The sequence below is a fragment of the Lissotriton helveticus genome, chromosome 2_1, assembly GCF_964261635.1.
Source record: "Lissotriton helveticus chromosome 2_1, aLisHel1.1, whole genome shotgun sequence".
NCBI lineage: Eukaryota > Metazoa > Chordata > Amphibia > Caudata > Salamandridae > Lissotriton > Lissotriton helveticus.
The window spans coordinates 842,206,608-842,219,756 of record NC_136059.1 but is presented as its reverse complement, the minus strand read 5'-3'; the positions used below and the strand labels follow the sequence as shown (position 1 = coordinate 842,219,756).

Sequence of the window (13,149 nt, the reverse complement as noted above, 5' to 3'; positions counted from 1 at the left end):
ACATGGCATTTATCTGAAAAAAAACTATGGGATACAGACAAACACACTCACACGGAGCTCTGTGATTTGCTAACATCTGAAAACATTCAGAGTGGAAGAGAATTTAAGCTTCTTTGTCCAGTTTTACAACATATCAAAGTAAATCTATAAAAGGATATAAACTGCTACAAATAAGAGCCAAATTACAAACAACTGCTTCACCACCATCACTGATAAGAGCAAAAGAAGGACCTATGGCACCATCATCCAGCAGAGAGAACCTGTACTGAACCAATCTGAAAGCGAACATACACGGTAGTTGGTTACGTGTTCATTTGTAGAACATGGGGCACATTCCTCCAAGTAGACCATAAAACTATTCCTAAGTAAAAATGGATTTAGGGTTTTGCAAGAAAATTAAAGCAGGGATCTTGAGCCAATGAAGATTATCCAGTGCTCTTTGTGCATTTACTAACAATCACCAGAAGGAGCTGCTCTCAGTTTCCTGTTCTGTGATGCACAGTTTAAATGAACACATTAATGAAGAGGCAATTTTTTGGGGAAAAACGCAGGTTAGTAGCCTTTGCAAGTAGCCAAACAATTTCCTATTAAAAGTTTTTTTTAATTTAAACATCCCCCTCCCCCCAAGCTTCACTTACGCTCTTATTCTTTCCTTTTGCCAGGCTCAGAGGATTTGTCCTGACATCTGCAGCCTTCCTTCCGATGGATGAAAAGGGCAGTGTGGATGATGCCTTTTGTAAAGCCACTGCCTGATAGTTATTGTTGTTGCTGTTCTGATTGCCACTCAAAGTCTCCATGATGGATCGTATTGCCCCAAATGGCCTTTTCTGCTGGTCCCCGGTTTCGCCACTCGGAGATATGGCCGGAGTAGACTTACAGTCTTGGTCTTTCTCACCACTGACATCAACCTCAGCTTGCCCTACTGGTTCCTCAAAGGTGACTCTGAGCTTGGAATTTTGAGCAGTCCTACGCTTAGAAGATGGAGACTTAAGGGCGCTCTTAGGGCTGGTGGCAATCTTTTGGGCAGTGACGCTGTCACAGCTTGCATCAGAAGCATCTGCAGAGCACTGACCCCGGGGTGCACTCCCCAACTGGTATTGGGATTCATTGTCAGGGTCGCTACTTTCTGAAGTAGGGGATGGGCTGTGGCCATCCACAGACTTGGAGGCTCTAATGCCGAAGGTGAACCTGCGTCCTGATGAACTAGTAGTGTGCTTTTTAATCATCAACTGCAAACTTTCCGTGTTCTCCACATTCTCCACTATCGGCTGTGGCCTTGGCTTGTCAGCACTTCTGACGGGAGTGTTCTTAGGATCTTCTGAATGGTTTGAGTCTGTGTCAGACTCGCTTAGTGTTCTCTGCATGATTTGCTTTAATCTTGCTAACTTGAGCTCCCGCTTCTCAGGTAGGGTTTTCTTAGCATGTCTAGGCCCTTGGCCATCTTGAAATTCTAGCGAAAGCTTCTCCTGTGTACAGACATTCTCAGAAATCTCTTTCCCCAGCAGTTGACGCAAGACTTTATCAGAGTCCTCGCCTTTGGGCTTAGAGCGAAGATGGTTTGGTGCCCCAGGACTACCAAGAACTTGAAGACCCTCTGGTGCAGTGCTGGCTTTATTTTTTTGTGTTGGTGAATCATCGTTATCCAATGCCTTCCTCTGGTGCTTTCCAGAACTAGGTAGTGAAGAACTAGAAAAGAAAGGGAGGAAGTAAGTGGCAAGGAAGGGAATAGGATAAGGGGGAATAAATGTAAACAGTTTATTCATAGAATAACGTTTATGAGAAAAAATATCAAAGTTATCTATTTGACATATTCATTTTTAGGATATGTACCTCAGTGATATATAACATTTTCATTGAGAAAATAGAGCACAAAAGACTAACTAGTATGCTAAAACGACAGCTGTGCTCAATTCGTTTTGCTTTTTGTGCAGGTGAAACAGATGTAATACTGCAACAAAATTAGCTAAACCATGGTTAATTATGGCATTGCAGGATAAGCGGTAGACCTAAATAATTATATGTCAATTCATATCAAAATAACAGCAAAAATGCAGCATCGTTGTGTAGTCTGGATGGACATAGAATGCACATTTCCTTTATAAATCTCAACTAGGGGAAGTAGCACCAATTCCCCCCAAAATATATATGTAGGATGCTGATTAATTCAACCATACTGACTTGTTAAAAGACAATGCTGCAAAGTAGTGTATCTGGAGCTTACAGCTTCGTTTCACTTGGTAATCACGGAGGTAACCAGTTTCCCAAAGCATTGCTTCATTCATCTGGATAGCCAAGAGCCAGGAAGGTCAAGGAGGATAGACTACAATCATTGCACAATCTTGTTTTAAAAGACAGTAACTGAACCCAAGCAACCTCAATGCACTTCTAAATACCTTAGGTGTACCATTTTGGCTCAGTGAGTTAAACACTCGCCACCTAGAGGCATAGGTCACAAATTTAAATTCCGGCCAACTCCTTCCGTTCTTGGGAGGTTGGTAAACTTAGTACAATTAACCACATAACTGCAATTATTATCTACATAACATTGAGACTGTCAACACTGAGGTCTGAAGCTCCATACACAGATAAGTACAATACAAGATTTAAAAATGCACAAGACAATTCAATACATCAATGTATGAAAGACATTCACTAGAATGTGACATTAAAATACAGAGGATTTTAAAAGTTCTCAAAAAATCATAATTCAAGAAAAGAATGTCTCTTGCATTGTGCACTTTTATGACTTTTCCAACCGAAATAAAGTTAATGTGATGATGATTAAAAGATCCAAAAAACGTCCTCAGCTGGGATTTAATAATACATAAAGTACTTCCTGGTGCGTTGCTATAAAATGTTTATAAATAGTTGGATTAATCAACTTTCTGCGAAGATGTAAAAAAAACGGGCAAAAGAATAGAACATTACTTGTATCCTGTTTCTTGGCACCACAATTTTGACAGCCAAGATGGGAGGACGTCCCCTCCTCTTTAACGCATTTTATGCGCCCGCGATTTTGCAGAAGTGTGGCACTTCCGCAAAACGGGCGGGGCCGCGTCGGCCGTTGGCAGCACTGGGCAGGTAGTGCTGCCGTCGGCCAATGGCCGACGGCAGCATAGAAGGGGTTAATCCATTTATTTTATTTGATCCATATTTGGCTAAATCTAAATCTCATAAAGAATCTTCGCACAGAGGGACAAATTGTCCCTTACATAAAATTGCATCTCACCACACCTTACAAACATACAGCTCAAATGCAGTCTTATCTGTAAACAATGCTGCAAATCTTGAAAAAAAACATTGTACCTTAGCAGTCTTTTTTGGATCGCGTCACAATTAAAATCTATCTGTTTAAGACCATAGGAATAACATTATCCAATGTATAAAACCCTTTACTATCACTCAAAAGTTCCAGCCAAATTACTTTTTCCAACTTATTTTTCCGGCTGCAAAACAAATGCAGGTAGCGAATAATCTGCGAATAAGCTCGAAAGATCCACTAGCTCGACTGAAATAATTAGTCTTAAACTGGGTTTGTCTGCAATAAATTGATACCACAGTATCTTTTCCAAAAAACAGATTCAGTAAAAGATACATTTAAGCGAGGGCATCATCCTTGCCTCTATACCGTATGCAACAGGTGGCATGTTTGCTATGTACACCTTTAAAAGAAATGGCATACACCGCTCCTACATAAAACACTGCTCCTACATAAAACACCACAAAGCAACACACCCTTAACAATCTTACATGCATCCACCAATCCACCATGGAACAAACTCAATTTTAAACACTTAGAAACACAATTAACAACCAATACAGATCTAGACACAATAAATTCAGTTCAAAAACGATATGAGTGGCTACAGAAAGCTTTTATATTCTAATACCACTCGAAATAACAAAACAGAACAAAAGAAAACAAAACAAAAAGAAAACCGCGAATTAGAAAACGGCAATGCACCTGGCTCAAAACCCCGATCAAGACAAACTTGACCTACAGAGAGGTAACAGATAATACAAGTAAATCAATAAAAAAAGCTAAAAAAAAAAGATACTATTCAGACAGAATTCAAAATGCTGAATGAGCACAGAATTTCGTAAACCAAATTGCCTAGAAGAAGCTCATCCCATTACCCAAGAATTCACAGACCAACTGTAAAATCATTACACAACCAAAGCAGACATGTGGGACTCCAATCTGAAACAAAGGAAAACCACCATCACTGACCCCTTTCCAAACACAAATTAAAACACTAGGCTAACCCAGCCTCTGCATTCCTACCAACAATTATAACAAAGTGAATTTATGGATCTGGTCAAAGCAAGCAGGCCTGCCGGCAGCCCTTCTGACCCAAGTCCACCACAAACTTTCAAGAAAATCCTTCTAGCTACCTCTGCTACCATACTAGTATGAAGAATCTGCAATATTTCCTTAATTACGGGATCATTTCCAGAAGACCTAAAAGTCATACAAACGGCCATTACTAAAGAAAACAAACCTGGACCCACTTAATCCTGACAACTACAGACCAATTACAAATGGACCTTTCCTGGGCAAACTGATAGAAATAGGAGCATTTACCCAGATGTCACAATTCATTGACGACAACGCCGCCTGGCCTGATGATCTGGGAACACCGCCTAAAGTTTCTAAGGAAGTAAGAAACCTTGGAATTACCATGGACTCCAAGCTTTCAATGAATGCCCAAGGGGACAAAATAGTAAGCTCAAGATTCATTACTATAACATCTCTACAACGCATCTTCCCTCACCTGGGATTTCCGCACAAGGTCCAGGCTACTATCTCTTTTGTACTGTCTACACTCGATGATGCCAATGGCCTCTACAACAGATCACCATATCAACTATGAAAAGACTACAACGGGTTCAGAACTCTGCTGCCAGACTACTTCTTCATGTAAAGCCACACACTCACATTTCCCCTGCCTTGAGGGCCCTACATTGGTTACCGGTTGTCAGAAGATCCACATTCAAGCTACTTTGTATTGTTCACAAAGCAATACAAGGAACTGGGCCGCTCTTCATCAGGAATAATCTTACCAAATACATTCCACAAAGGAACGTCCACTCTAGGTTAGTGCCTCGCCTCAAAATCCCTACATACAAGAAAAAAAAAACAACATAGCACATCCTTCTCTGTCGAAGCAGCCAAACTAAGGAACTCATTACCCCCAAACAAAATATTCACTGATAACTATCTTATCATCAGAAGACTACTCAAGGGTTGCCTCTTTCCTACATAACCACCATTGTCAAATATAAATGTACAGCATATCCCTGTGTATATAAGCATTTAATTTGATTATATGTTTGCATCTAGATACGTGTAATCCTTTGAATAAATGTGTAGTAATTTTGTTTATAAATATCTAGATATTCGTTAGGTCAGCTTAACAAATGTGCATATTACTAATGGCTATATTGTTCTATTCTTAACGTATATAGCTCACTGCATAGGTTCCATAGAAGTCATTTGATGAGATGCTTATGGTTCCCCGTTTATTTATCACAATATGTAAAAATTATCATAACTATGTATCTACAATTACTGCACTGTTGAATTATTAACAGAAAATAAATAAATTACCTTAAAGTAAAGCAACACTTAAAAGTTTGAGTTTATTAAATACAACTTAAATATTAATATATTACATTATATATATAGGTATATACACACACACCTATGTACTTAAGTATCTATATATTTATTACTTTACTTCTACTGTTAAAAAAAGAAAATCTGCCTCTCACTTGCACTACCCATATCTCACCCTATACCTCTCTCAATTAAGGATGTGCAAGGATGTGGCCTAATGGCTAGAGTGGACTACCTCGAAGCCTGTGACGTCTAAAGTGCAATTGGGTGATGTTTTGGAAGATTGCGATCCCCCCTTTTTAAAAAAATTATAAATGGGGATGATATTACTACCTAATCAATACTTGGGAATTACATCTGCCTTCAAACAACAATAAAATAAAACTTCAAAATTCCAACCCATAAAAATGGATATGCTTTAACAAGGCAGGCTGGTATACCATCCGGTTCTTGTGCTCGGCAATTATTACGTTCCAAAATAACATTTGCAATTTCATCCAGGGAAAATTCAAGATGGCCAGGACTTCTGGTAGGGAATAACAATCTCAGGTTGGAAAGGTCGATGGTAGTGGACGCATACAACTCACGAAAATTAGAGTGCCAAGAACCTTCCTCTACTGGGATCGGTGTATCTTTAGTAACCTTACCTAGACTTTTCCCTATCAAAAACCGAAATTTATGAATATTGCGACGGATAAGTGCTGATTGAAGGCCAAGCCAAAGCTTCGCCTCATGATTATTTTTGAAGATTTCCAGCTCAAGCTTGGTATATTTGCTCACTTTCAGAAAAAGAGGATTATTTGACAACTTCTGAGCCATCATGGTGACTCTTAATGTAGATGTAAAAGTATCCTGGAATGGACTTAGAATAGCTTTGAAAGCATTAACTTTAATTTTTTCGGAAAGCACTTTTAAAGTGTCATATACCAATGTGTTAATATATCACTCGTTATGCATTTCCAAAAATATACACGATCTGAGCAAGTTCTTAATTTGAAACTAGATCATTTAGTGTCCCTCATCTTAAGCGGCTTAAGATCAAATGAAACAAAGCTGTTATTGATCATTCCTGGAGTTGGGGCGCAATTCCAAATTAGCAAGTACAGTTATGCCTCAATATTGCATAAAAATATAACCAATGATCACTTCAAGCTTCATTGACAGGTAAAATTATGAGTAAACAATTGATTAAATTGTCCGTTTACTACAACCAGCTTTAAAGGCAAAGCCTGAGATAATAATTGTGAAGAACAAATCACAACACTTGTTATTTGGAAACGTGGGGGACAAAATACCCTAAAGGACATCTCATTCAGAGCATCCTGTTTCCCTATAAGCTAAAGTTGTAATTCTAGTGTAAAACTCTCCAGACATAATTACAATTGAGTTTGGATACTTAGCCATAAGACTTAAAAAGTCCATTTGAAGATTAGACCATGATGGAGGAAAATTAATAGTAGGACCAAAAAAGACCTTGTTCAGTAAAAAATGCATAAAATAAGTCATCTGAACCCATGTAGGAACAAATACACAACCATGGCACAAGGTAATGTGGTTAACAGTTGTGAGTTTTCTTACCAAAAGAAGATCTCAACAATATGGATATTCTCCCACGTGGATGGCCTCTAATTAAAACGGTGGTTGGGCAACAATAAACTGGATAATTATTTAAATGAAAATACTTTGTTAACCAGATTTCCATTAAACAAATAAATAAGGCATCATCAAAGTAAGAGCCAAAATTATCCACTGACAACAATGCCTGCATCCCAGCCACATTTCACCTGCATGACTTCCACAAAGTATTTGGAGGAACAACTGTTGGCAAGAGCATTGGGGAGCCAGGACCAGGAGTTCCCCTCCAACATTAAAAGTTCCTTAATAGCCACATACTTTACTTTCTGCTTTTGTGTCGGAGGCCATTTAGTTTAACAACTGTCAAATTGGCCGCAAGGGATTTTAACTTCCCAGGTGAAACAATCTGAGAAGAAGGCGGACGCGCTGGAAAGATGGAAGAGAGGTACAATAGCCATTAATCACATCGATCCTGAACACAGGCAGAAAATGTATGCCATTTTATAGAACACGCTATGTTTCAATATCAAGGAAGAAATTAATTCAGAATGAAAGTATACAATGGATTCATGAAAAACCTGTCCCTCTTTAACATGTGACTTTAACTCAACCAAAGCAATATCTTTAAAGAAAATTAGGCTAATGTAACTTACATTAAAAAATTGATTTTATACAATCTGACAATTCAGATAGGAGCGGTTACTGGATGTAGGAAATATTTCAGTTATTTTAGAATAAGAGAGTGGAGGCCAGAATGATGATTCCTGCGAGGTGGCCCACTCACCATTCATTAATCCAAACTCACGTTTTGGGGAGAACATGTAAGCGTTTGGATATCTTGCATCATAAAAGTGCTGTCCTGAAAAGACATATGAGTCCCGGAGAGCTCTTGAACAGAGGACTGACTTTCCTCCGGCACAGTTAATTCAGGGAGTTTGGCAAATCTCATTTTCCTCCCCATTTTATTTTTATTCCATGTACTTTAGCTTGTTTTTTTTCGTTTTCTGACACTTGGATACTGCCGACATTAAAGTGTTATCAAGACAGTCATTTTTTTTAACAGACCTAGCATTGACAACCTGAATCATACTATCTGTTTCATTGTTTAAATTGAACTTACTCAAAATGTGAGGAGTTTACATCAAGATTCAAATCACCCATTCTCTCAAACCTGGAACTCTTAACAGTGGGCAAAGAGATCTTATATATGGATTTATTATGAATCTGAAATCGCAATTGTCACTGGTTCAATACAGAAGATCTTGAGCAACAAAGCTTGCCCCTCAAAACTGGCCAAGTGACTCGAGAAGACCAGTTCCTAATAGGAAAGAGATCTTTAAAATCTGATTTACAATTACTTGATGACTTATCCCCAAGTGCTTTTAACGTCACTGAGAGCATCAACAATAGATGCTCTTGGACTATTAACTGGTTATTGGTTAATTTCAACAATGAAGATACGACAGAGTGCATCAATATCATCATACTGGGAATTCGAGAATTCATTATTTAAAGTTGCAGGACGTTATCAGGTTGAGAAAAAAGAATCCCTACATTCCAGGATTGATGCAGACTTCATTAGGAGTTGATGCGCGGAGAGAGACTCCTCCATACAAAGATCAGATGTGTCAGGAACATCATATTTAAATTGTGCCCCAAGTCATCAGAATATTTATGTGATTCATCAAAGAACTGTCCAACAACCCATTCCCCCCCCCACCCATGATTTCCCTTTGAGAAGATGAAGATTTAGAATGTTGTACTGCACCATTAACTCTCTTTCTGGATCCAGGTCTCGGGCCCAATTACTAAAGAGTAACCTTGATTTCTACTACCAAGAGAAGAAATAAAAGTCTGGAATAGTTCTGCTCTTAGGGGTGGAATTCATGAAGCCTCTTGGGAGGCTACAGTGGACACGGGCTACTCCATACTAGAGGTTTTATATGAAATAGCACAATTCGCAGTTCTCTAGTGCACAGAGTCATTCCCGTGGGCCAAAACATAGGGCAGTAGCAGTCCAAGCAGCTTCAACAACCCTGATGACAGAAACCTGTAGGATTGACCAAAACTGCGCAAAGTCCATATTAATAACTGATTGACGCAGTGTTCTAAAAGAGTTAAAGACAGATTTCAGTTAATATTCAGAAAAACTAGCAGGAGGCCGCAAAGTAAAGTGCGTCAGAGACTCGCAAACCTTCATTAACTGAGGAGACAGAGCTTAGATTATACTATGGGATCTTGGAAACACCACCCGACCTGACTGCTAACTCTCCCTCGTTTCACCTAAACTTCCACAATGAATAAGGGGCCAAGTAAACAGGCCAAGCTGGCAGAACCAGGTTTGTCACAATGTCCCAATCCCCTTCACAACAAAAAGATAATGTGAGGAATGAAAACCTGCACTTCATACTGCCTGGCGCCTTTGCCACACTTAACAGCTCCAACCCAGTACTCCCTGGGCTATCTGAACTGTAGAGAGCTCTTAGAGCTAGTCTTAACCCCGAGAATGGCAAAAGGGGCAACACTGCAAGTAGGCTTCACAATGTCCACCACCTCCAATCACTCCTTGGTACCCTTCTCCAATGGGTACTCGTGGATGTTGATATAGATCTATATATCAACAGTAAAACATACAGAAACCCGGCGCAACACCAACAAGCGACCTAACTAACCTGATAAAACACCGTTACCACCTGCTAGCAAAGCTGAGTAAGGAGATGAGGAGCGAGCACACAAAATATACGTTCAATCAGTTACTCCTCCAAGGACTTACTGGGAGGCAGCGCAAGTAACAATAACGTCAAGAAACCAGAAGCTTTTTCCGAAGTCTCACTACGTCCTTCCTACCATGCTACCCAATGTGGGTACATCTCCTTTGGCCTCTTGGTGGGCAGAGCTGTGGATTCAAACCACACTGGGACCTAAGCTGGCCGCTTCCGCCAACACAGCCCTCAACCCTACACCGGCATTCTAACACACCTGGGTACGCCTTTTCGTCTATTTTCTGCTCTGGCTGCTTTTGCTGCCGCCGGCTCCTTGCCGGGCTCTCTGCTTGGAGTTAGCGGTCCTCTGCGAAGGACCGGTTCCCGTGCTCTCTCCTTATTTTCTTACAATAAAGAAAATCATCTTACTTGTCTGGCTGCAGACTCCATCTCTACAGTGCCTATTTGGGGGGAGGGGGCTTTACAGTTGAGTGATGAAGCACATTAAACTCCACTTTTGTGAGCTTCAGAGGACGGTGGTTGTCAATTTGCAGAGTAGGGGTCCTTTTTGTAGACATGTCATACCCCGACTAGACATCTCACCTCCCTCCCTAAAACAAGATAAACTTGGTGGGTGGCGAGAGGTGGCCAGGCCCAGCATTTCACTTTGATTTATCAGTGAATTCCACCATGCCATTTTTAGGTTTAGCCTGCACAGCACTTGCGCTGTAGTTGAGAAACCTATTGCTTTTATTATAAACTTAAAATGGACTTACATCCCACCTCCTCTCTTTCGTGGCTTCTCATTGGTTCCTGTGGGTGACACTTACCTTTCCTCAATTTATATCGGCTGTAGAATATTTTCCTGCATTTACCAATGCTTGCTCCTCGTCAGCTTCTCTTATCAGTTTCCCACGGCTTAAATACTATTAACATCCGCTTTGGTGGAACCATATTTTCATAAACTTTTGCCTTTTACTATTGCAGCATATTTATATAACAATTTATCACCTGGAGAGATTAAGTGATTTGCATAGAATAACAGAATGTTGCGCAGCGCCCCCAAACTCAAATAGGCTGCTGCTCCACATCCTACCCAATCCCGGGTTATCTGCCAGGGAGCTCTTTCCTTCTCCCGGAAAACGATTGATTAAAACAGCTCTTTAATCCAATGTATTACCAATGCTTGTTCTCTTAGTGACCAACATCCCCTTGAGAAATAATTGCCAGGTGTAGCCATTACACAGCCTCATTATCCAGTCTAAATCAGGATGGTCACCAGGACAGAGAGTTTGCAAACAAACAAAAACATCTTGACAAATCAGAGAAAATACTCCTCTAAGACTGAAAGTACAGTTGAACTTTTAAATATAGCAGACTCCGTGGCTAATAGACAGAATGTTGCTGTGGCCACCAGAGAAGTGTTAAGAAATGGTCTAGGTCTAGGTTGCCAGTATTCGGATCTATATTTTGACTCGTACAAGACCTATACACCAGAAACAGGCAAGAAGACAGGCGAGCTAGGAGTGGAACTGCTCCTTCTATGCCATTCGCCCTCCAAGTTGGACCCATCTCTTGGGAGACAACATCTAGGAATAGTTTGTTAGCTCTCCCTCTCAGGTTAGATCTGGATTTATAAATGTCATCATTCCAAATATGTAACATAGTTTTAAGAAGAAAAAGTCTAGAAGAGTAAATTGTCATTTAATGGCGTGATAGAAGCATCCATACAATACATCAAGTCAAGTAACTTGCTGTTTGGAACTACATATAGACAAATGTCTGTAACTGAATTGAAATCAAGCAAAACAATGTAAACATTGAACAGAACTGTCTTTCAACTGCACTGTTGCGTTGAAGTACATGTTTGACAAATCTACCTGGGAGACGTTGGCAATGACGTGCACTCAGATTTCTGGGCTTCTAAAAGATGCTGGAGCTGGTTCTGCAAAGTCGCACGTTCGGTCGTCTGCCTGTGGAAAATATGAGATTATCTTTAACGAGCATAAGAAAAAGTAAGCTGGATATGGTGCAAATGAAATCAGGACTTATTTTCGAAATGTAACGTACGGCATTAAATCCCTCATTCCAGCCAAAGAATTAAAACACTAGAGCTAATTTACGAGGATGAAAAGAATGCTAATCCAGCTCTGTCACTCTAGTTTTAGATTTTGATTACCTTTTCTTTTTTAAAGGTACTATCTCACAAAATAAGCGAATTAACGTGCGGCATTAAAAAGACTGCCACTTTTTTTTAGTTTTGAAGATACAAGGTGGAACCGTGAACAGTGTGATGAGAGATTCTATATAATGGAAGACATACATCGGATTTTAATCTTTCCCCCTTTTCCAGACCACCTTGGGCTGCACCGAGGTTTAGCTGAATTCTCAAAATATTAGTTACTTCTTTCTAGTGATGTGGCAGAGCAAGTCTGAAGTAAAAAGCACAAACACCATCATGGAAATTCCTTGAATCTGAATACACACAAGGTGCTTGGGTATACAAAGTACTTGGAGAGAGAATTATCTAAGTTGACAAAACCTCCTTAATCTATTGGCTCAAAAATAGATATTTGAGAAGTGGCCTCACCCACAACTTATCATGGCATGCTTCACCCTCAACTACACCCTACACTGGTTTAAGATGGTACTACATCAGCAGACTCATCAAAACCTGGGAGTTCTTTGATATTATTTTCAGGACAGTAGACACAAGTCCAGATAAAAATACCTAAGGGTGTACTCAAAGAATATATTTTTATTTCAGGATACACTTGTATGCGTTAAAAACGAACAGGATGAGATTTTTAGGGTGAGAATCATGTATGGATAATAGGAGGATATGCCCTGTCAGCATAGAAAGATAATTGTCTATTTAAGTACTGTGTATACCCAAGCACCTTGTGAGTATTCAGGCTAGTGATAGGAGAATGTGCCTGGGTGTGTTACCGCTGACTCTCTCCATGTGACTGTAAATCCCTGGTATCTGACAGCTGGTAGGAATCTCTACCAGTTAATTTTTATTTTATACCATGGCTCATCACCATTTTTTATTCTAATGAGCAAATCTTGAATACTAGGCTAACCAAGCAGGCTTCTCTTTGATTGGACGTCGACTGGTTTTCTCTGTGCCTTGTATGTTTCTTTACAGCTATTTCAATTTAGTAAAGAGGCAGGATCATACAGCTGTGTGTGTTTGTAACTCATCTTCCGTTTGCTCTCTCATTTCTCTTTTGTAGAACTTTAAGGGTA

At 39.8% G+C, this 13,149-nt stretch overlaps 1 protein-coding gene across 4 annotated transcripts in view; it reads right to left on the bottom strand.

Annotated features, from left to right (window-relative positions):
* The window catches only part of SNCAIP (synuclein alpha interacting protein), a 401,816-nt gene that overhangs the window by 23,310 nt on the left and 365,357 nt on the right, over positions 1–13,149 (bottom strand). For all 4 annotated transcript variants that reach the window (XM_078675567.1, XM_078675566.1, XM_078675568.1 and 1 more), the window contains 2 exons: positions 11,778–11,870; positions 639–1,686 (listed from right to left, as the gene is read on the bottom strand). In XM_078675567.1, coding sequence (XP_078531693.1) covers positions 639–1,686; positions 11,778–11,870 — 1,141 coding nt within the window. The remainder of the gene's footprint in view (positions 1–638; positions 1,687–11,777; positions 11,871–13,149) is intronic.